The sequence below is a fragment of the Colias croceus genome, chromosome Z, assembly GCF_905220415.1.
Source record: "Colias croceus chromosome Z, ilColCroc2.1".
NCBI lineage: Eukaryota > Metazoa > Arthropoda > Insecta > Lepidoptera > Pieridae > Colias > Colias croceus.
In genome coordinates, this window is record NC_059568.1 from 2,084,830 (window position 1) to 2,106,652 (window position 21,823).

The window sequence follows — 21,823 nt, forward strand, 5'->3', positions numbered from 1 at the left end:
AACAAAGGAGAATGGCGAAACTGGGCCTAACTGTTACAGAAATCATAATATATTTAAAATTCATTATGTTATTTTTAGTAATTCTTGGTAAAATATTTACTTCTGATTCTATGGGAAAACAAATCTTTAAAAAAAAAGATAATGTGTTCACTACCGGCATTGTTATTTAGATTTCTATGACTACCGGTCTTATCAAGCAGAGATTGTCAGTTGTCAGGAGTAAAAAAGTCGAATATATCGATTAATACGAATGAATGTCTATATTTTATTTTTAATTTTATTGAATTCAAATGCTTTATAAATCAGAAGCAAAACTTAACTTATTTTTAACACATATCTTAATTTATTTAGATCATTCTATAAAATAAAAACATGTTTTACTTAATCAATAATAATTATAACATTTTTATTTAGGTAGCTGGCCATTAATAAAATGTCAAATTATTAATCATAATTGTGTCAGTGATGAGTGATTTGTTTATGTTTGTTGTTTGACATTTGAGTGAAGTTTTAGGCCCTTTTCCCATTACGATACGCATAGGCGATTCAAGTATCCTGCAAGTCTCGGAGACTAGTCGCCGCGGAGTATCTCACATACATTTTTATGTAGGCTCGCACACTACGCTACTGGTATCCTACACGTCCGCGACTAGTATAGCACTACTCACCGTGTCGGTCGCTTTTGCATCGCGTCTCGACTCTCGCGCGTATCTCTTCGTTAGAAAGATAAAAATATCTAATCATCATGTTGTAGTTCTCGTTCGGCTACAAAAACTCTACAATTTATGTTTCTTTCAATATATTTCATCCATATCCAGTACTTCTTACTCTTACGTTGGCGTCTTCTATTTCTATAAAAAAGAAAAACTGCAAGAGCTTCTTCGTCACTGGAATTGCTGATTGCACGACATAACGAAGTAACTGTTGTTGCAATAAATAAATGAATTATTATTATTATAACGTCGGTCCACAAAAACGAGGCACAATAATGATGAATTTAGTCATTTTTCAGTCGCATAATATGCGAGCATCGGGTAGCCAGCAAATATCGAAGTACCTAGTATTCTACGCGAGTGTCGTATTCTAGAAGTATCGTACCTAATCGCAGAAGGGCCTTAGTAACGTTATATTCAAAATTGATCTTAATCAATATCCCAATATCTCTGCTATCCCATAGAAAAGATCTATAATTATTATATTCCTAGAGTCTGTATAATTTTATCTATTTAATCACCCATAAATCATCAGTGTAACGATCAGGCCCAGAGTCCTATGGGAGTTTGCCATTCTCCTTTTTATTATTATTTCGTGTATAACATCGTAAAGTTAACATATGTTTTATGTATAAGAAGGGTGATGAAATTTGAGATTCATTTAAATATTGTAAGTGATTATTGATGTTATGAATGTTAATTATGATCTATTAATAAAATGTTCGCTTAAAAAACAATTATGTCAACATTTTCTATTCTAATCATTATTTTCTTTATAATTATAGAGTTGATTGTACCATATTAGAGAAAATTTATGTTTTCTACATAAGTAAGCGCTAAATACATGTATAGTAAAATATTAAATACTTGTATACACTTGTGGCATCGATGATCGATCGACTATAATAAAGTTTAATTTTTTATCGTATTTGCTCATTCTTTAGTGCCTATTTTACTGATATAATTTTATCAAGCTAAGCAACACTTTTCACATAGAATGATTATCTTTTTATAATATTTTTTCTTGGATATGCATATAACAGAAACAAAAGAGGAATATTAACTTAGACATAGCTATACAAAGGAAAAATTAATTTAATATTGACATCAAATATATCGTTGTGACTTTGAAAAGCAACGCAGATTTGCTATTTTATAATATTCCTGAGTATTCCTGATTTCTTGGAAGTCCTTTCGCTGCCGAGTGCCGGTTCTTCGATACAATTTATTTCACACAATATTATTCTGTAAACTTTTATAGATATTTAATTTGACTATCATTCATCATAATGAATAAGATTTTCACGATATAAAAAAATATGTAATATAGATATTAGATATAATTAAATATTGGAAAATTTTTTGACAACATTATTTTTCTGTCTGTTCGATTTTTTAGCTTGAAACACTCGCATCTGATTAATTTACGACTCATTAGTGCAAATGGCTTTTTAATTTGTAGATATTACATTTGTAGCATAATTAATAGTCGGCATTAATTAATTATTTATGCATTAAGTGTCGTAGAAATTATTTTCCACATATCTAAAAAGAGAATTTATTGTTAATCAATTATCTTGCATCACTATTAAATAAATTCAAAATTAATCACATAGTAGCGTACATACTAGTAGTTTAACCTTACTTTTGTTAGTAATTAAGACTATTTATGTATAACTTATAAATAATGTTGGTGATTATGTATCTCAATTTTAAGCTATGGTCTATTAATTTTATTTCTAATTAAACTAATATTTGTTTCACATAGTATTGTTTTAATACTATCATTTTAGTATCACAGCCTTAATAAATTCTATTTACTAGTCTTTTTGTATAATTTCTTAGGACTTCACACACGAGTCAATGTTTCGAACATGCAGTAGTTTATATTCATTTAATATTCTATATATATAAAACTCAAAGGTGACTGATATAGTGATCTATCAACGCACAGCCCAAACCACTGGACGTATCGGGCTGAAATTTGGCATGCAGATAGATGTCATAACGTAGGCGTCCCCTAAGAAAGGATTTTAGAAAATTCGTCCCCTAAAGGGGTAAAATAGGGGATAGAAGTTTGTATGAAACTTTTTATTCCTTGGATGTATTTGCATGAAATTGGGCATGTAAATAGATCATATGACGTAGACGTTCTGTTAAGATTTTTTTTTTAATTCATCCCCTAAAGGTGTAAAATAGGCAATAGACATTTGTAGGAAACTTTTTATTCCTTTGATGTATTTGCATGAAATTGGGCATGTTGATAGATCTTATGACACGTAGGCGTCCGGTAAGAAAAGATTTTCGAAAATTCATACCCTAGCTTTGCCCTGCGGTTTCAGTCAGTAATCTATATATAAGTATAAAACTCAAAGATTACTGATATAGTGATCTATCAACGCACAGCCCAAACCACTGGACGTATCGGGCTGAAATTTGGCATGCAGGTAGGTATCCCCTAAGAAAGGATTTGGATCAATTCTACCCCCAAGGGGATTAAATAAGGGATGAAAGTTTGTATGAAACTATGTCAATTTTATACCGATCGGGCTTAGACTTTGCATGCATAAAGCTACTATGACGTAGGCATTCCCTAAGTAAGGATTTTGTCAAATTCCACCTCTAAGGGGATAAAATATGTGATTTAAGTTTTGTAGTTTTGTAGGCCCTAAGTTTTTACATACGCTAAAAAAATGTACCAAAGCCGCAAAAAATATACCTAATTAATATTAATACTTCTTAACGCGAGCGAAGCCGCGGGTAAAAGCTAGTAATTTATATGAATATAATACTTACATTTAATTTAATCGCATAGCATTGTGTTATTCAAAATATCTATACTAATATTAAAAGCTGAAAATTTTGTTTGTTTGTACGCGCTAAAATCTCAGGAACTACCTGATTTGAAAAAATCTTTCGGTTTTAGATAGCCCATTCATCGAGGAAGGCTATATCTTATCATCCCGCTAAGACCAACAGGGGCGGAGCCATGCGGGTGATACCGCGGAGCGCAGCTAGTATAATATAAAAAAAAATACTTAACCGGCATTTGCGGTAATTCTATGCCATAATCTACAATATATTATAACTTAATATTATATATGTCATATTAATATTTTTTTTAATGCAGATTCGTGTGTGAAAAGCTTAAGGCTGGTTGCAGAGCTTGACTGACCAACAGTGCGTACCGTCGGCCCTGACGATACGCATCAACAATGTGTATGACTATGACACTACGCATGACAATACGCGTGCGTATGGTCGGTCTAGCTATGAACGGTTTTATGAATTTCCATACATATGACAAGCGCGACTGACGTACGCACTGATGGTCGGTCAAGCTCTGCAACCAGACTAAATTATGTTATATTATGTAGATGTTCGTAAACTCCGTGGAATATTATTTAATATCTACACTACGCTTTAACAAGGAATTGTATTATTTCAATTTGAATTTATTGTAATGATTATATTGTAACATTTATTAAATGTAATAAAGGTTTTGTTAAAAATTCGTTATTTTATTTGTATACTAACTTTCCGTATGCGGCTTCGTCCGCATTGTCTAAAACTAAAAAAAGAATTATATTAGAACGTTCCTATATCACTATATCTACTATAAAACCCGGAGCAAAAAATCCCTTGCGTAGTATTTAAGAACTAAGCATAGATCCCTAGATACTGACGGGAAGCGACTTTGTTTTGAACTAAATAAAAACGTTAACGAATACGATAGCGATACATATAATTTTTTAATTAAAAGTAAAAAGATAATTTCGCAGATGCAATTAAAAAGGGATATGGTTTCGCTGAGCAAAATGTCACATATACCATTAAACCACAGACATCCAAATATAATATAATTCATGTTTATATATCTGTGCATTAAACTATGGATAGCAATTTACTGTAAATAATTAAGCGTTTGCCAGACTGACATTTTTTTTCAATCTTTACCAAACCCTTTCTTATACAGCTCGCTATTGCTTCATCCCTCTTTAACCAGAATAAAAACTAAAAATATGTAACTTTTGTGCCTCAGAGATACTTGTGTTAAATTTAAAACTCGGTTATGTAGTTCTTGAGTTAAAATTCATTATAAATCATTAATATCGGTATATCTTCCTTCAATTTTACAATTATGTAAACAACAATTTTTCACCAACACACTCGCTTTGCCAATACAATCGCATGCACAACAATAGATTGCGATATATTTAAACAACATTCGCTAAAAAATCAATAAAAATAAAACAACAATACGTGATAACAACATTTTATTTATTTCTACTGAATAGATTTGGCAATCCGAACACTAAAACAAAATAACGTACTTTTACCAAAACTTATCATAAACTCGTGCAATCATCATAATATATAATATACTAGCGGTCCGCCCCGGCTTCGCCCGTGGTACATGTTTACGTTTTCTCTACATAAGAACCATCCTCGTACTTCAAGGAATATAATAAAAAAAGAATTATCGAAATCGGTTCAGCCGTTCTCGAGTTATGGAATTACAACGAAAAGTGGCATTGATTTTTATATATTAGAAGAAGATATTCAAACAGAAATATATATTCATGTGAATTTTTGATAATTGTCTCCATAAAGCATGATATAATTTTATTTGTTCTTACCTATTATATTATTAACGATTTTTTTATTTTGAATATTAAATATGAAATTTGAATTTGGCTGTCGCCAAATGTAACATGCAAAAATAAAAACATAATTATTATATATTGATATAAAAACACAAGAATATTATATGTAATATTATATATTAACATGTAATATTTTTTAGCAGTATTGTAAAGATAATTAGCCACTGAAGTTCGCGCAAGATTCATAAAACCACCAAATAGAATAATCCCTCAACTATAATCTAGCGGATCGCCAATTCTAAATTTCTACAGCCTTAACAAAATTCATTTAAAATAACAAACTTAGTATAAATAGCATGCTTTTGTCATTCACAACAATACCGATTTTAAACAGCATGCAACATATTAGGGATACTTCATTTAAGTTGCACTTTATATTATGTAATACATCAGTAATTTATTTTCACATTTATATGAATCTATAAAAAAAATATATTTCATTAGTTGTACATGGTTTACACAAAACATCATACACATGTAATATATCATATATATTGTACTTTTAATAACTTTTTCACACCCCTAAGTGATAAATCTAAGGCAGAACAACGAGAACCCGGGACAAGTCGTCACATGTAAAATGTATAATTGGCAATAATTACCCAAGAGCATAATCCACAACATTCATTCAAGAAATATACCTTATATTTATAATAAATTTTAAAAGCACATATTTTCCTTACATATTCGATACACTCACACAGTTATGCCTCAAACATACGTAACGATTTATCGTAGCGACAAATCTGTGCAGACCAGTTTGCGCAGTTTTATCGATCGTGTGTATTACGATAAGATCATCGATTTTTCATACACATTTCATCGATAAAACTGCGCAAACTGGTCTGCACAGATTTATCGCTACAATAAATCGTTACGTATGTTTGAGGCTTTATAGTGAAATTTTATAAGCAAATACATAAACTTCATACTTAAGGCAGTCTAAAAGCCAAAGCGGTTGCATAATATTCACAGTTTCTTGTGTGCGTTTATACGCAGTAAAGAGAAATGCTCTATAAATGTATCAAAAACGTAGTGGCAGTGATTCCCACTGTTCATTCTAAATGCCTTTGTACAACAATTATTGCCATAGATTTGAGTAACACGTTTCATAAATGTAGTTTTAATATTCTATAATAGAGACATTTCTATTGGCATCACTTAATTCCATAGTAACTTGGCACTAATGCGTACTGAAAAAAATATTTGCCATTAGTGCCAAGTAATGTAGTCATAAAACGAATGTAAGATATAGAAAGATATTAGAAATAGAATAGAAATATTTTGTTATTGTTTTCTTCTTCTTATTAAATGTATTTTATGTAAGGAGTTTGAATGAATTGTAATGAATTTAATTGGAATATTCAAGCACTTTGACATTTAAAATATTATTACATTAAAATTTTAGATTATTATTATATTATAAAAATTAATTTAAATTTATATTATATTATTTTTCAGCAAATTTACATATTATTGAATTTAAAATCTGCAATAGTAATGCTTGTTTGGCTCTTTAATTATTATTGTTATATACCTAATATTTTTTTAATAAAATGACAAATTGTAGTTGAATTGTAATGAACATTGAACGTATGTTGTACGCTGTAATTTCCTGTAATTAAAGGTACAGTAGATTATGTATTTTAATAAGATGTAATAAACGTGAACTGTGTCCTTTGTTGGAAATTCTATAATTATAAATAAATAAATAAATAAGCATATTCAAATTCAATATTGTATTTAAATTTAAATAGTTTTATGAACAGTGATTTTGGAACAAATATCATCACCATTCATTTAGCTGCATTACGTTTTATGACATTGGTTTTATACGAACACACCATGTATTAATTTGATAGTTGTACATATGACCGGTGAAAAAAAAAAGTGTAACCAAACAACAATAACATAAAACCAATTGCGCGAAACACCATCTATAATCTATGGAACTTATTTGTTAACACGGGTAGCCAACATCCTCAACACTATCATATGACTATCTGTGAGCGTGATAAACTTTTTTGGTCTGGTAACAGTGAAGTCGAAAGTTCTATCACAGTCTATGGTTGTATTTTTTATCTGTGGTCACTTGTCCTGGTCGTAGTGTTTCTTTGATCGCTTCTTCTCTGACAACTCCTTGATTGTGGCTTTTTTTGGTTCATCGGTCGTATCTAGAGGCGGCAAGTCTAGTAGATACGGCATCATGCTGCGAGATTTCTCCTCAGCGGATAGCCATTCCATCTGAAATTTTCGGGATATTAAATATTAAAATCAACATATTGCTTTTGTCACCAGTGCACGCGGTGGTCAACATTATTACATTCATCATGCATTACGCAAATAAAATTTACTTTAGTGCGTATCTTATCTTACCGTACTAATATAATAAATGTGAAAGTTTATCAAGCTATGCTTATGTGTGTATGTAAACATACAAGGTACGAATGAGGTCATACTTAACTGCACTGGACTTAGAAGTGGCGAGCAACGTGTCCGCGACCCGGCTGCGTGACGTCGTGTACTTACCTCACTACTGACGATCTCACGTCAACCGCCTTATGAGCGTGAACTGCAAGGTTCTCATCTCAGGGAGTCTCGTTCTTGAAAATATCGATCTATCGCCATCGCCACCACTACCGCCTTTCATTAAAATCTTATTTTACTGCAACTTTAGAGCCCTATTTGAACCGCCATTCGAATTCAGCCTATTTTCTCGTGACTTGAGACTGCCTTTTTCCAAGTGTCATTTGTGTTGCGAATTGCGGTCTCTCTCTTGTCGGTCCATGAGGATCGTGGTCAGCATCAGGGTTGCATCTGATGATTTGCCTCCAACGGTCTCTGTCCATGGCGTGTCTTACGACCGTGTAAAAAATAAAAAATTGTGGCAGACGAGTTTTTGACTTGGTCTGTCCATCGTGTTGGTGAACGAGCACGCGATCTTCCCCGAATTGCTGTACTATATGCACTGACCTCTATAACTATACGCTGGACAGGCTATTGCTGTCATTTTTTGTGCCTATGTGAAAATCGCCATTTTGGCGCTGACGGCAGCAGTGAGGCCAGTGAGGGGGAATGGAACTAATACTTGTGATGTAAACCAAATGGTTTGTTATCGATAAAAACTTTTCTGATATCGACTACAATGATAGAAATATTACCGACACTATTTTTGATTCAGACTCAGATTATCCAGAAGTTAAACCTGTGTAAACAAAACGAAACGACGAAATTTGTAATCTTATTAGTTCTCAGAACTTTCACCGGGGGCGCTTTGAATCGGCACAGCAAATAGCTGTCATTTTGTATGGGATAGCCAGTCCAGCGTATAGTTATAGAGGTCAGTGACTATATGGCTGGTAATACCTTCTGGCGGTGGTCGGCGACCGCGTCGTCGCAGATGGCGACGCACATGCGCTCGGTGAGCCGGCCGTCGTCGGACGCGTAGGCCGCCGCCTGCCACGCCACGCCCAGCTTGGACAGCGCGCGGCCCGACATGCCCGCCGTGCGCGCCGCCAGCGTGCTGCACAGCGCGCTGTAGTCGAACAGCTCCACGCTCAGACGCCTGCGCATATTGCAAACATAACACTATCAATAAACATTCAGCATTCAATTCAAAAAAAAAGTGTGATCCTTGTGAGTATGTGGAGACATGGTAAAGAAAAACAAAATTCCTTAATACATTACTTAAATTTAAAAAAAAAACGTGTGGCACTCGGGGTCTGCCGCGGTAAAGCTATTGCATGCTCCTTCAAGCCACACCTCCGTGCCCGTCGAAATGGGGAGCGTAAGGTTTTTCATTACGCAATTTCTGGATTCGGTCCCCGCGCTCAAGGCTTATTATTAATAGCTTAAAAAGTGTGACCCCTACGAAATGCCTGTTAATTTACTTAATATTACTTAATATATGGACGATAAAAACCCATGGAGGGTTGTCGCGTAAAAACCACAGGACAGGTCGTTCTTTGGCATATTATGATATATTATGTAGTTAGATATAAGTTACATATTATGATATATTATGTAGTTAGATATAAGTTACATATTATGTAATATTGACATAATGTTAAAAGAGCAACTATGGAGTTTCTTGCCGATTCTTCTCCATAGATATACTACTTTCCGAATCGGTGGTAAATGTTAAAATAATTATGTAATGACGATTCGAAAGTGCTACTAAAAGTAATCTAATTGAATAAATGAATGTTTGAGTTTATGTTTGAGTTTATCCTAGTGGAATATATTGCCACTCAGTATTCATATTGTATAAATGTTGTGTCTATGTTATATTACTCAATCTATTAAAAATTACTTATAGGCGGTTTGGAAAAGTAAGAATAGACCTAGCAACCAAACTATTAAAAAAAAAACTTGTCAACAAAATCATCACCTCTTCCCTTCCGACGCGGGGATCAGCACAAACTTGTCAAAGTAGAGCCTAATCAAGCGTTCCCTCTCCTCCAATCCGGGTAGGCCAAACTCGATCATCTTATCGAGCCTATCATTGATAGCCGAGTCGAATTGCTGCGGGGTGTTGGAGGCCAGCACGAGCATGATCCTGCTGCTTTGGTCCGATGTTCTGTAGAGGAACGCGTTGAGAGCCGCACGGAGGTCTTCGCTTATGTGCTCTGAGGAGCGCTTGCGGAGGAACGCGTCCGCCTCGTCGATGAATAAGAGCACACCTGTATAAAATAATATGTGTCACTGTCTACTAAAACTTCTACGTACTTTCGGACACGAAAATATTAACATAAGGTCGCTCCGTTGCATCGTTATCGAAAAACAAACACATTTTTGCATTTCATTATAATTTCTTTATACGTTTAAATAGTAAGAAATATGCTGAAAACTTTGTCAAATTTTTTTTTTCTAATAGGAATAGTTCCATTCCTAATAATCCAATCCCATCTGTTACTTTTTGTTTCATTGTATTAGTATAAAGTTAACGTCTGTTAAGCTAGAAAGGTCAAGTCAGCAGAATCACTCGTATTATATCTCAAAATTTAGTGCTCATTTAGTGCTGATAACAGATATTTGGTGCTGTGATAGGAGGACTAAAAATGAGAGCACTGCTAACTTTTCATTAAGCTAGCAGTGTACCATTTGTGACCGCGCTATTATACAGTTGGAGCGAGGGGCACATCTGCTAATAATTTAGTGCTCAATTAGTGCTGCCTGTACAAACAAACAGATTTAAATTCTTTTTTTTTTCAGTTTTTTTAGTATTACATAACTGCGGACATAACGATACGAGCAATCATAGAACTGAAAGATCACTTTAGAATCGGTAGTGGTGAAATTGATTAGAGTTACTAATTAGTGCTCAATTAATGCTACCGGTAAACCCATAAAAATTACCAAAAAACAAAAAATCATTTTTCATATGCCCGCTAAGAAAATCGAAGCTTTTTAAAGTCGAAAAGTTATAGGTTATTATTCTGGGTTGCAAATTTAGTGCTCATTTAGTGCCAATTTAGTGAAGATAACAGTTATTTGGTGCTGTGGTAGGGGGACTAAAAATGAGAACACTGCTAACTTTTCATTAAGCTAGCAGCAGAGCACTAAATTATTAGCAGATGTGCCCCTCGCTCCAACTGTATCATAGCGCGGTCATGAATGGTACACTGCTAGCTTAATGAAAAGTTAGCAGTGTTCTCATTTTTAGTCCTCCTATCACAGCACCAAATATCTGTTATCAGCACTAAATTCGCACTAAATGAGCACTAAATTTTGAGATATAATACGAGTGATTCTGCTGACTTGACCTTTCTAGCTTAACAGACGTATAAAGTTATAAGTTTGAAAATATAAAACAACAACAACTATTGTAACAACGTAATTACTTTTATATTTACAATGCTAAATATAAAGTCCTAATAGCTTAATGATGGATTATAAATTATAACTATACCTTTTCTGCTAGTGTTGGCCCAGTCGAATACTTTGTGTATGGCCGCGACTGCATCTTTGCCCATCGGAGCGACGTCACCGCCCGTCATTATAGCGTACTCCATGCCCGAATGTTTCGCCAATTTCTACGATCAAAATTTTTCATTTTATATTGTACTAGCGGTCCGCCCCGGCTTCGCCCGTGGGTCATATTTCGCAATAAAAAGTAGCCTATGTTCTTTTTCAGGGTCTAAAGATTGTCTGTGCCAAATTTCATCAAAATCGGTCCAGTAGTTTATGAGCCTATTCAGTACAATCAAACAAACAAAGTTTTTCTCTTTATAATATTAGTAAAGATACATATATATTCTCACGAGACAAAATCACATATTAGGAATACATAATTATTCTTTGGTACATCAATATATTTGAATTTATTACATTTGCGGACGTAAACGGTTTTGAATTATAAACAAAATATTAGCTGGTTATTTTTACTTAATAATCTTATATGCGAAAAGTAAAAAAAATGATATAACTATAATTTGATAATATTAACTACATACTATGATACTCCAAGTCATACCACCACTAAAATCAGGACATCATGGGCTAATGATGATGATTGATATTTTGTGTCAAATAGTTATCGAGTACACTGAAGCCAGACACGCTGAATAAGTAAAACCAACCTTCGAGAACAGCGTTTTGCCCGTTCCAGGCGGTCCATACATCAGCAGATTCCTATAAAAGCCGCGATTTAGGCGCGTATTTTTCGTTGCTATGGCGATATCTCTCAGTCTCCGTTCCAGGTTCGGTGCCAGTACCACTCCGGATAGTGCGTCGGCTGGTTTCCGAAGACGCGCCACAGCTTTGGAAGCGCTCAGTATCGGGTGCTTCGCCGCTTCCAGCAGTGAGAACCGGGATGTCTCATTCACGAGTGTTGGCTTGCCTGTATCGATTTATATTACGGTCATTCGACAATTCAACCTTTAGATCACAGATATAAAGCAAGATGCTACACTTTACAATTATTTTTTAACAACAAAACCACCATCAAATGGTTATAATTGAACCAAGTTATCCGGCTTTCAAATAAGTAAGAATCATCTCTAGAGTTAGAAAGGGGCAGAGCTTATTCTTAATGTTGTTTGAACATCGGTCCGTAAACTTCTCGCTTGAACTTACAGTTAAATACATTATTTTTCAAAATTACATCAAATCTTTTCAAGTCACAGTTACTGGTATGTTAATCATCTTTACACTCACCAATCCTAGCCTCAATGAACCTAGCGGTGACCGAAGTAGCCCCCTTAGCGGCGTACACTCCTAGCGCCAGTAGGGACAGTCCCCCGGCCGCGGCCAGTGTCTTGTCCCAGTCAGTTAGGAGAGCATTCACCCCCGCGCCTATTACGCTTCCAGCCGTTCTGTATGATTTAAGTATTTATAAATAACACTATAATAAAGTCGCAATTAGTGTGTGTGCCCAATATATGCTTGAATCTTTAAAACTATGCAAAGGATTTTGATGCGGTTTTTGTAAATAGATAATAGGCGGGTGGCACAATATATTGAATGTTGTGTGTTTCCAAATGAAATAAAAAGAAGATAAATTTTAAAAATATAAAAAGAAATACAAAACCGGTACAAACAATATAATATCATTACTTCTTCATATTTGTAACTAAGTGGTGTAAGTGTGACACTTGAAATTATTCATACATAATCCAGTATTATAGTGCTTAATTTCATTTAAAATATAGAGGAATACAAATATGAATAAAAATGCAACCGAATACATACTGTATGCTCTCCAAAATGGTAGTCCTCTTCTCCATGGCCTTCAGTCTGATCTGCTCCAGGTTGATGTCTCTGTTCTCTCTATCGGCCTTCGCCCTCGCCCTGGCCTCTGCCTCTATGGCCTTGAGTTTGTTCTTTTCGCGCAACTCCATTTCGTGCTCTATGGTCGCGCGGCGGAGGGCCTCTTGTTTCGCTACACTCTCTTCTTGTCTGGGGACAAAGAAAACAATATTGAAAACAAGATTGACTTAATAACACATAATAAAAAAACTGGATGGTTAAGCATTAATACATATTAAAAACACATGAGTTTTCAAGTAATTAAAAAAACGCACATGTTATTTTGTCATGTGTTTATGTATTTATAAAGACTTCTTTATTGACCAATGAAAAATTTGTGAAAAATAAATGAAAAATACAAAATAATGTATAGCAGAACAAAATCATTTGCAAAAGAAAGGGAATATGGTATATTATGCTATGAATTTTGTAGATACAGATAGTCAGAAGGTGGAGATAAGGGTACTTTTTTAATTGGGATAACATTATAGTGGAATACTTGTGATAACTCACTTCCTCAATATTTCTTCTTGTGATCTCTGCTGCTGTACCAATTGTTCCTCATAACGCTTCTTTGACAGCTGATCTTGGTACTGGGCGCGCATTTGATGCTGTTTTGTTTCTTCCTAAAATATAAATAATAAAACCAGTATTAGATATATCCAAATATAAAAATGAATCCATGTCTCCCTGGTCATGGCATAGCTAACTTCAATCATTCTTCTCTTGATGTCATATTTATTAACAGGAGCAGGCTCTTATGAAAGAAAATCTTAATTACATTTTCACTATCAAATAAAAAACGCAATGGATCAATAAACATAAAAGATTACATATTTTATATAGAAACTAGCTTACCGCCCGCGGCTTCGCCCGCTTTTCTAAAACCTAATAAATTATATACTAAAAGTTAAAACCTTCCTCTTGAATCACTCTATCTATTAAAAAAAACCGCATCAAAATCCGTTGCATAGTTTTAAAGATTTAAGCATACAAAGGGACATAGGGACATAGGGACAGAGAAAGCGACTTTGTTTTATACTATGTAGTGATACAATATCCATTGATGATATTTTCATTTTTCACATATCTTTAAAAAATCACATAAATTTGAAAAACTTACTTGCAATGTCTTTCTTCTCTCCTCATGGTCGATCCTCCTCTGCTCCACCTTGGCTTGTTCTATGGCAGCCTCATATTCCTTTATCTTGGCCATTTGTTCTTGCTGCCGAGTGGCTTCTTGCAGCTTGCTTAGTTCAAGTGCTTCCTTGGAATGTTCTGAATAAAATCATAAGTGTGATTATTCCCGGACAATCTTTTATGTTCCCTTTGTAGTTACTTTTGTTGATGGAAACATCTTGTTAAATAAAACTCACAGCTTGGATGAAATGTATACATATGTGCACGCATATTACATGGTATAGGTAAACATACTGCTTACAATTTTCAAGTGCAATAAAGGACGAACCTTGTGAGATGATTAGAGTAACAAGTTGTTTAGTTTCATATTCAAACCTGTCCACTTTTTTAGGGTATTATTAATAGTCACTCATTAAACTTAACATAGATTTTGAAGATTAACTAAGAAGAAGCAGCAAAAAACTCAATTGGTATGTAAAAATATATTGTTTAAAGGAAGTTTTCTTAAGGTATGTATTGTAGAACTAGAATTTAAATTCATTAGCAGCTTACAACAGCGTCCTGATGTTGACTAGGGAATTAAGCATTCTACACATTTTTATCTAGATTTATTAAGATATATTTTTACTATGTTGTAAGTTTTGTATTGAAAAAAAAAATGACTTCAATTTTCACCGCCCAGAATAGCAGAATAAATCATAAAAACAACAAAAACTAGACGAATAAATATTTTCCCAAAATTTTGATTTTCGTACATGTCAATCATTAGTTGTCAATCCTGTCAAATACGGAAAATAATGTTTGACATTCATGCGTTCAAAAATGTATAATGTGTAAAATAATTAAAAAGTAAAAAGGGTGAATAAATATTGTATTCAGTTCATTATAGCCTAAATTAGTTCCAAGCCCAAAGGTAACACGACATTCATTGACTGCAGGGCGGTACAAAGTTCGCCGGGCCAGCTAGTCTCTACTAATATTATAAATGCGAAAGTAACTCTGTCTGTCTGTCTGTCTGTTACTCAATCACGCCTAAACTACTGAACCAATTTTCATGAAATTTGGTATGGAGATATTTTGATACCCGAGAAAGGACATAGGCTACTTTTTATCCCGGGAAAATGACGCAATCCCGAAAATCCCACGGGAACGGGAATTATGCAGGTTTTTCTTTGACTGCGCGGGCGAAGCCGCGGGCGGAAACCTAGTTGAAAATAAAATTGAAACGGAGCCCCTGATTCATTGGTTCGAAACAAGCTAAATTGCGTTTTGAAGATTACATCCATTTACGCGATGCAATTAGCACAGAGAAGAAGATGCAGAAAATGTTGGTCTGTTTACTGCGACATACACAGGTCATGAATATGCGCAAGATGCAATGACATACATAATATTTTCGTCTTTATGGTCGGCCAGATCTATTCATTACAATATTTACATGTAATCCGAAATGGATGGAAATTATTCAACTGCTGCTTCCCGGACAGATATCAAGTGATCGGCTGGACATTACCACACATGTTTTCAAGCAAAAAATCCGATTATGAGTTACAAAAGCAACACATCTTCGGGATTGTTCTGGATGTATTCAATCGAATGACAAAAATAAGGCTTGCAGCATGCACACATTTTAATTTGGTTAGTCGAAAGAATTCGGGCGGATAAAAATTGTATGTGCGGGGATTGCTAATCCTGTAACCGATCCAGAACGACATGACATGATGTTCTAATCACGAATATATGATTCATGGACCGTGTGGCACCATCAACCGCCAATCACCATGCATGGTTGACAGCGAGAGTTTCAAAAGGAATCCACGAAAATTGACGGCAAAGACCATCACAGGCAACGATGGTTACCCACTGTATCATCGTCAGTCACCCGATGATAGTGGTAGAAGTAGAACTATCATAATTAAAGTGAAAGGAAATAATTTGTGGTCGACACCAGTTAAAAAACGTAAAGAGTTAATTCGAGTGCATCCCAGGCTGCAAAACATAGTTTAATTCAATAGGTAATTTTTCTCTGACACGTGTAGGTATGAAGTAACTATTTAAGTAATTATTTTTTTATTCTATTTCTATATGTGTTATTCATCGAAATAAAAAGCCATTATACCTATATATATATATATATTTATTTTGTATCATTGTATTCCGTTCATTATAGCCTAAATTAGTTCCAAGCCCAAAGGTAACACGACATTCATTGACTGCAGGGCGGTACAAAGTTCGCCGGGCCAGCTAGTTGATAATAAGTTTAAATTTTTTATAAGCAAACTAGCGGTCCGCCCCGGCTTCGCCCGTGGTACATGTTTACGTTTTCTCTACATAAGATCCATCCTCGTACTTCAAGAAATAATAATAAAAAAAGAATTATCGAAATCGGTTCAGCCGTTCTCGAGTTATGCGCTTACCAACACATTTTGCGATTCATTTTTATGTTATAGAATAGTTGGCATGAAAATTTTATAGTTAGTTTACATTAGTATTATGATAACTACCATATATCCGTACAAGGCGTGAATAGGTTGATAACTCGACTTGTATGAATTTTTTTTTATTTGAAAATTGGCATCTGGATCACTTGCTTTATATGGTGAATAAATGACTAAGTCGACAGGTACGCTTTTAACGCACACACACAACTTGTGAATTTTTGAACAACTCTCTACTAATGAGTATCTAATAATATGACATCTGAAGATATCAAAAATTTATTTGATGAATAATTGAATAACTGAATATGTAAAGTTAAGCCTGCCATTTATTTAATGAAACTAACTAAATAACTCGAGATATTTAATTAATCACGCTACCCATATTTGCGTGTTCAGTAGTATCTACAAATCGAGTTGTCAACTTATTACCGCATCAATAGAGCGTTATATTATCTGACAAGTAAACCTATCTATAAAGCGCGTCACACACGGTGAAGATTTATGTTAAGATTCTCTAAAATAAAACGTTATAGTATCTTAAGGTATCCGGTATCAGCGTTCTGACCATCATTTTTCTTTTTGTCATTGCGTACTAAGACCCCTGTAGAACCGCCATCCTGTTACAAATGACCCGAAATTTTTTGGGTGAAAATGTAACCAATGAACACAATCAATATTAGATTAATTGTAATGGTGTATAAAAAGTATTATGTCAGGAATTCTACTATGGGGCAGGGCAGCAGATATAAAAACTATATTTATCTTATAGAAAAGAGCCATTCGCTCTATATAATATAATTTACGTGCTAGGGACTCACTAAGAGATCTCTTTAAGAATACTGGTATCCTTACTGTACCATCACAGTATAAGTATATTTAATAATATTTTGTATGTACACAAAAACGCCGACTTACACACAAGAGTAGGAGATAGACACTGTTATGGCACAAGGAACAGAAATAAAATTGAAATGCCATTTTACCGGTTAGCCAAAGTTAAAAATTCATTTATGGGTCTATTTTAGGTATACGCTTTTACAACAGAATTCCACATTGTATTAAAGAGTTTGGTAGTGCTAAATTTAAAACTCATGTAAAAAATATATTAGTTCAGAGAGCCTATTATAGCATTAAGGAATATATGGAAGATGAAAATCCATGGAGGGTTGTCGCGTAAGAACCACAGGACAGTTCTTTGGCTTTTCAATGAAGCTTGAGGATTTTCTAAATTTTTCGGAATTAAGTTCGAAAAAAGGACCATTCACAATTAAAAAAAAGGATACCTCTGGTGATAAATTCTTATGGCAACCTGTAAAATAAAGATCCCAAAGGAGAAATTCGTTTCAAGACAGATTTGGACAATGAAAGCTCTTTTATAGTAATAAATTACAGAAAAGGGGCATACAAAATTTTGACAACATAGGTACAGCTAGAAGTTGTATCCAACAGTTGTATGACACTTAACCGATAAGTTAAGAAAAAAAAGAAGGATTTGATGAATCTATTACCATTAGTAGATCCCGCAAGTCATGAATTTTATAAAGATATAAAGACCGATTATTATCGGTCTTCATATTTTTCTTATCTGGATCTGGATCTCGATCCAGATTTAGATACGGAAGATCTGGATCTAGATCCAGATTTAGATACGGAAGACCCCGATGTACAAGAAAATGGAGAAGACTGTGAATAATTACTATTTCCGCCTTGATTTTATTAATTGGGTAATTTAAAAATTTATAATTTGATTTGTTTTTTTTTTTAATAAATAAATATTATTTCCTTCCGGTATATTTTTTATACTTACCTTACCTACATACCTATTTAGTTACCTTATATACCTTACCTATATACTTACCAACATACTACAAAAATATTTTTTTTTTAATTACCTAGGTACCTACTATTTCTAATATTCATTTTTAATTACATATTGTGATAACATACATACTTATTAATGTTAATATATTCATTTTTATGCTTATTTTTACGTTCGATTTGTACGTTACGTTCGATTGGTCAAGTTAGAATTATTCTTACTTCTAGGTAAATTTTATACATGAAATGTCCTTTAAATTATGTCGTATTATATTTTTAACCCCCGACGCAAAAAGATGGGTGATAGTGTTTGACCGCTATGTGTGTCTGTGTGTGTGTGTCTGTTTGTGCCACCGTAGCTCGCTAACAGGTAATCCGAATTAGATGCAGTTGTTTTAGTTAGGCAGCATATTTTCCGACGCTGGTTCTTAGATAAAGTGTATCAAAATCGGTTCATCCATTTATTATACCTAGGTATATTATTATAGGGGTAAATGTGGGAATGAAAAAAACGAAAGTTGTCAAATATAAGTACCTAAGTGATATATTAAATGAAAGTGAACGACCTATCAGTAACAAATCGGTTCATCCATTTATTTAAAATAGGTATAAAAGTGGTAATAAAAAAATGAATTCGTCAAAAATATACTCAAGTGACATATCATATGAAAGGGCATGACGTGTAAAGTTTAATTAGACATGTTTTATCAAAATCGGTTCATCCATTTATTATACCTTTTTATGGGTAAAAGTGGGAATGAAAAAAAAACGAATGTTGTCAAATATACCCAAGTGACATATCAAATAAAAGTGCATAACGGGTGAAGTACACTTAGTTATATTTTTATCCAATTCGGTTTATCCATTTATTAGATTACAGCGGTAAAAGTGGGAATGAATAATGTGGTCAAATAATATACTCAAGCGGCATATCAAAATATGAAAGGGCAACGTGTGAATTACAATTAGTCATATTTTATCGAAATCGGTTCATCCGTTTATTACATTTAGGGCTTTTTAGGGGTGACAGTGGGGATAAATAAACCAAATGGAGCATCAAACTACAGGATATGACGTGTACATATAGGTACAATTAGATATGGTTTACATCAAAATCGGTTCTGCCATTTACTAGGGATGGAAAGGGAAGGGTTGAAAGTCTGTGAAAGAAGAGGGGATATGGGAGCGAGAGGATAGCCACACCCTGGAAATTTTGAACTCTACTCAAAGCAACATAGGCCTGGCCCTTGGCAATATTTTTTCCTAAGTATACCACTTCTTTTGCCACTGTGGTCCATTACAATTTGTGCACGGTTACGGCCCAACTTTAAAGATGTCAAGGAGCAACAAACTTATAGATATCAATATGATGTAGGAATGTAATATGGAGGTAGAGGTAGGTCTCGCTCACTTGAAAATATTAGATGAAAATCAGAAACCGAAAGGAATAAATAATTATTTTACAAACTTCCCGACGATCTTTAAAATTAAGTACCATATATGTATTTTGATAATGAGGTTATATTATGATGATGTTGGCATGGCAGCCCCGATGATTTTGTTTTTTTTTATAAATATTTAAAATGGTATTTATTTTTAAAAATCTTCGGGAAGTTTGTGAAATTATTTATTCCTTTTTCTATGTATGCACTTTTCTTCGTAGCGCTGTTTTTTTTTTATTTAATTTTTATTGCACGGTCTTAACGGTTTAGTTACTACCTACAGGCGTGAGACAGGATTCAGGAAAGATCTGATTTGGATTTTGTGCTGGATTTGATAAAAACTGAGTATCGATTAAGCTGATCAGTTGCTGCATGATACATAGTTAAAAACATCCATACAAGGAAGGAAGGAAAAGAAATTTGCTCCCCTCCCCCCTGGTGCCTAAAAATAATATGACATAATTTAAAAGAAATTTTACGTAGAAAATTAATAAAGCATTTTTTTTTTGTATTGTTTAGCTCAGTTTAGTAATAAATTTTACTTACAGTTCTTTTAATTATTTATGGTAGTCTGTGTTTACTCAATAATTTAAGATAAGTAGTAACTACTATGCAGTCACTATTCCACGCGGACGAAGTCGCGGGCACAGCTAGTATAAAATATAATGCAATTAAAAAAAAAACAAAAATACAAAAAAATGGATTTACCATTAAAAAAGTAAACTTCAAAAGGCTGCCCTGAAAAGTATGCATTTTCGACTTGTCAACCTATTCACGCCATGTACGGATATATAAGTCATTATGCTATGCAAGTAACAATGGTAAGTACACAACTTGTGTAGTACCTATCTGGATCTGTAAGATAACTAATCCTCATAAGAGCAAAGGCAACAGAGCTGAGCTTTGCCATAGTAGCTATATAAGCATTTCATTAATTTTTTCATAACATTAGATCTACAGTGGATTGCACCAGACATGCCTATCCACAGTAGTTTTATCACTATGATATTTTTTTGTATTTATAGGTAGGTAATGAATACAAGTGGAGAATGATCAACATTTTTAATTAATATATATGTATAACAATGCCTGAATAAATTATTTTTAAGTTGGTGCACAAATAAATTACATCTTTCTTTCTTTTTTCTAATTAACATGATTCACTTATGATAAATGAGTTATCAGAAATATTGTCTGCTTGGTTGTATGTGGTCATGTATTGGTAGATGAATTTAAAATAAGGTGCCTATGATAAGTGATAACAAAAGGGGAACATTCAGAACAACTTTTGTGACCTGACCTCATTATAGTACTCAAGGTTTTATAAGTAGGTACTTGTATTCTTATAATTCATATTCAATATCATACTATATCAGACAGTCTACTTAATCTGTAGAATGCATAAAATGACTTTTTCGAAGAAGTATTTTTATATTAGCGTTTATTTTATTTATTAATTCCATCAAAGTTACAATGTGAAAGATAGGTTAGGCGGTCGCATTATGCAATACTTTGAAATGTGCCTGATAATTAGTAATGTCTGCACTTACTCGACCGTTCCAGCTCTCGAGCGGCTTGAGCAGCCCTTTCTAGAGCGCTAGAATCAAATCTATAGGCTTCCATGGCTTTCTTCTCAGCTTTTGTTAGATTTGGAGGAGCTGCCGCAGCCTCTCCATCAGGAGGGGGTCCTTCAGGTGGAGGCTGAGATGGTCTGGAATATCCAAATAACCACGACATTTTATTTTACACGTATCTTAATCCATACAACTCTTAGAAACAATTTTAAAATCGGTCTAATTTGTAGTTTTCAAATTATAGCACGCTGCCGCACGAACGACCGAATGACAACCTTG

At 33.9% G+C, this 21,823-nt stretch overlaps 1 protein-coding gene across 1 annotated transcript; it reads right to left on the reverse strand.

The window, feature by feature from the left end:
• Nucleotides 1-7,104: 7,104 nt before the first annotated feature.
• On the reverse strand, nucleotides 7,105-21,823 carry LOC123705404 (ATPase family AAA domain-containing protein 3A homolog). The gene is made up of 10 exons (XM_045654150.1): nucleotides 21,521-21,823; nucleotides 14,253-14,407; nucleotides 13,643-13,755; nucleotides 13,073-13,279; nucleotides 12,539-12,696; nucleotides 11,962-12,221; nucleotides 11,292-11,415; nucleotides 9,771-10,062; nucleotides 8,747-8,945; nucleotides 7,105-7,624 (listed from the first exon to the last, which is right to left on the reverse strand). Exons 1-10 carry the CDS (start codon nucleotides 21,705-21,707, stop codon nucleotides 7,469-7,471), a joined length of 1,851 nt encoding a protein of 616 aa, XP_045510106.1. The 5' UTR covers nucleotides 21,708-21,823; the 3' UTR covers nucleotides 7,105-7,468.

Bases quoted from the DNA above. Each gene is read 5' to 3' on its own strand.
- LOC123705404 (XM_045654150.1), bottom strand. From the start codon at position 21,707: ATGTCGTGGTTATTTGGATATTCCAGACCATCTCAGCCTCCACCTGAA. The intron at 13,756-14,252 runs GTAAGTTTTTCA...TTTATATTTTAG, and splicing joins AGAGAAGAAAGACATTGCAA to GAAGAAACAAAACAGCATCA. The intron at 7,625-8,746 runs GTATTACCAGCC...CGAAAATTTCAG, and splicing joins TCGCCGACCACCGCCAGAAG to ATGGAATGGCTATCCGCTGA.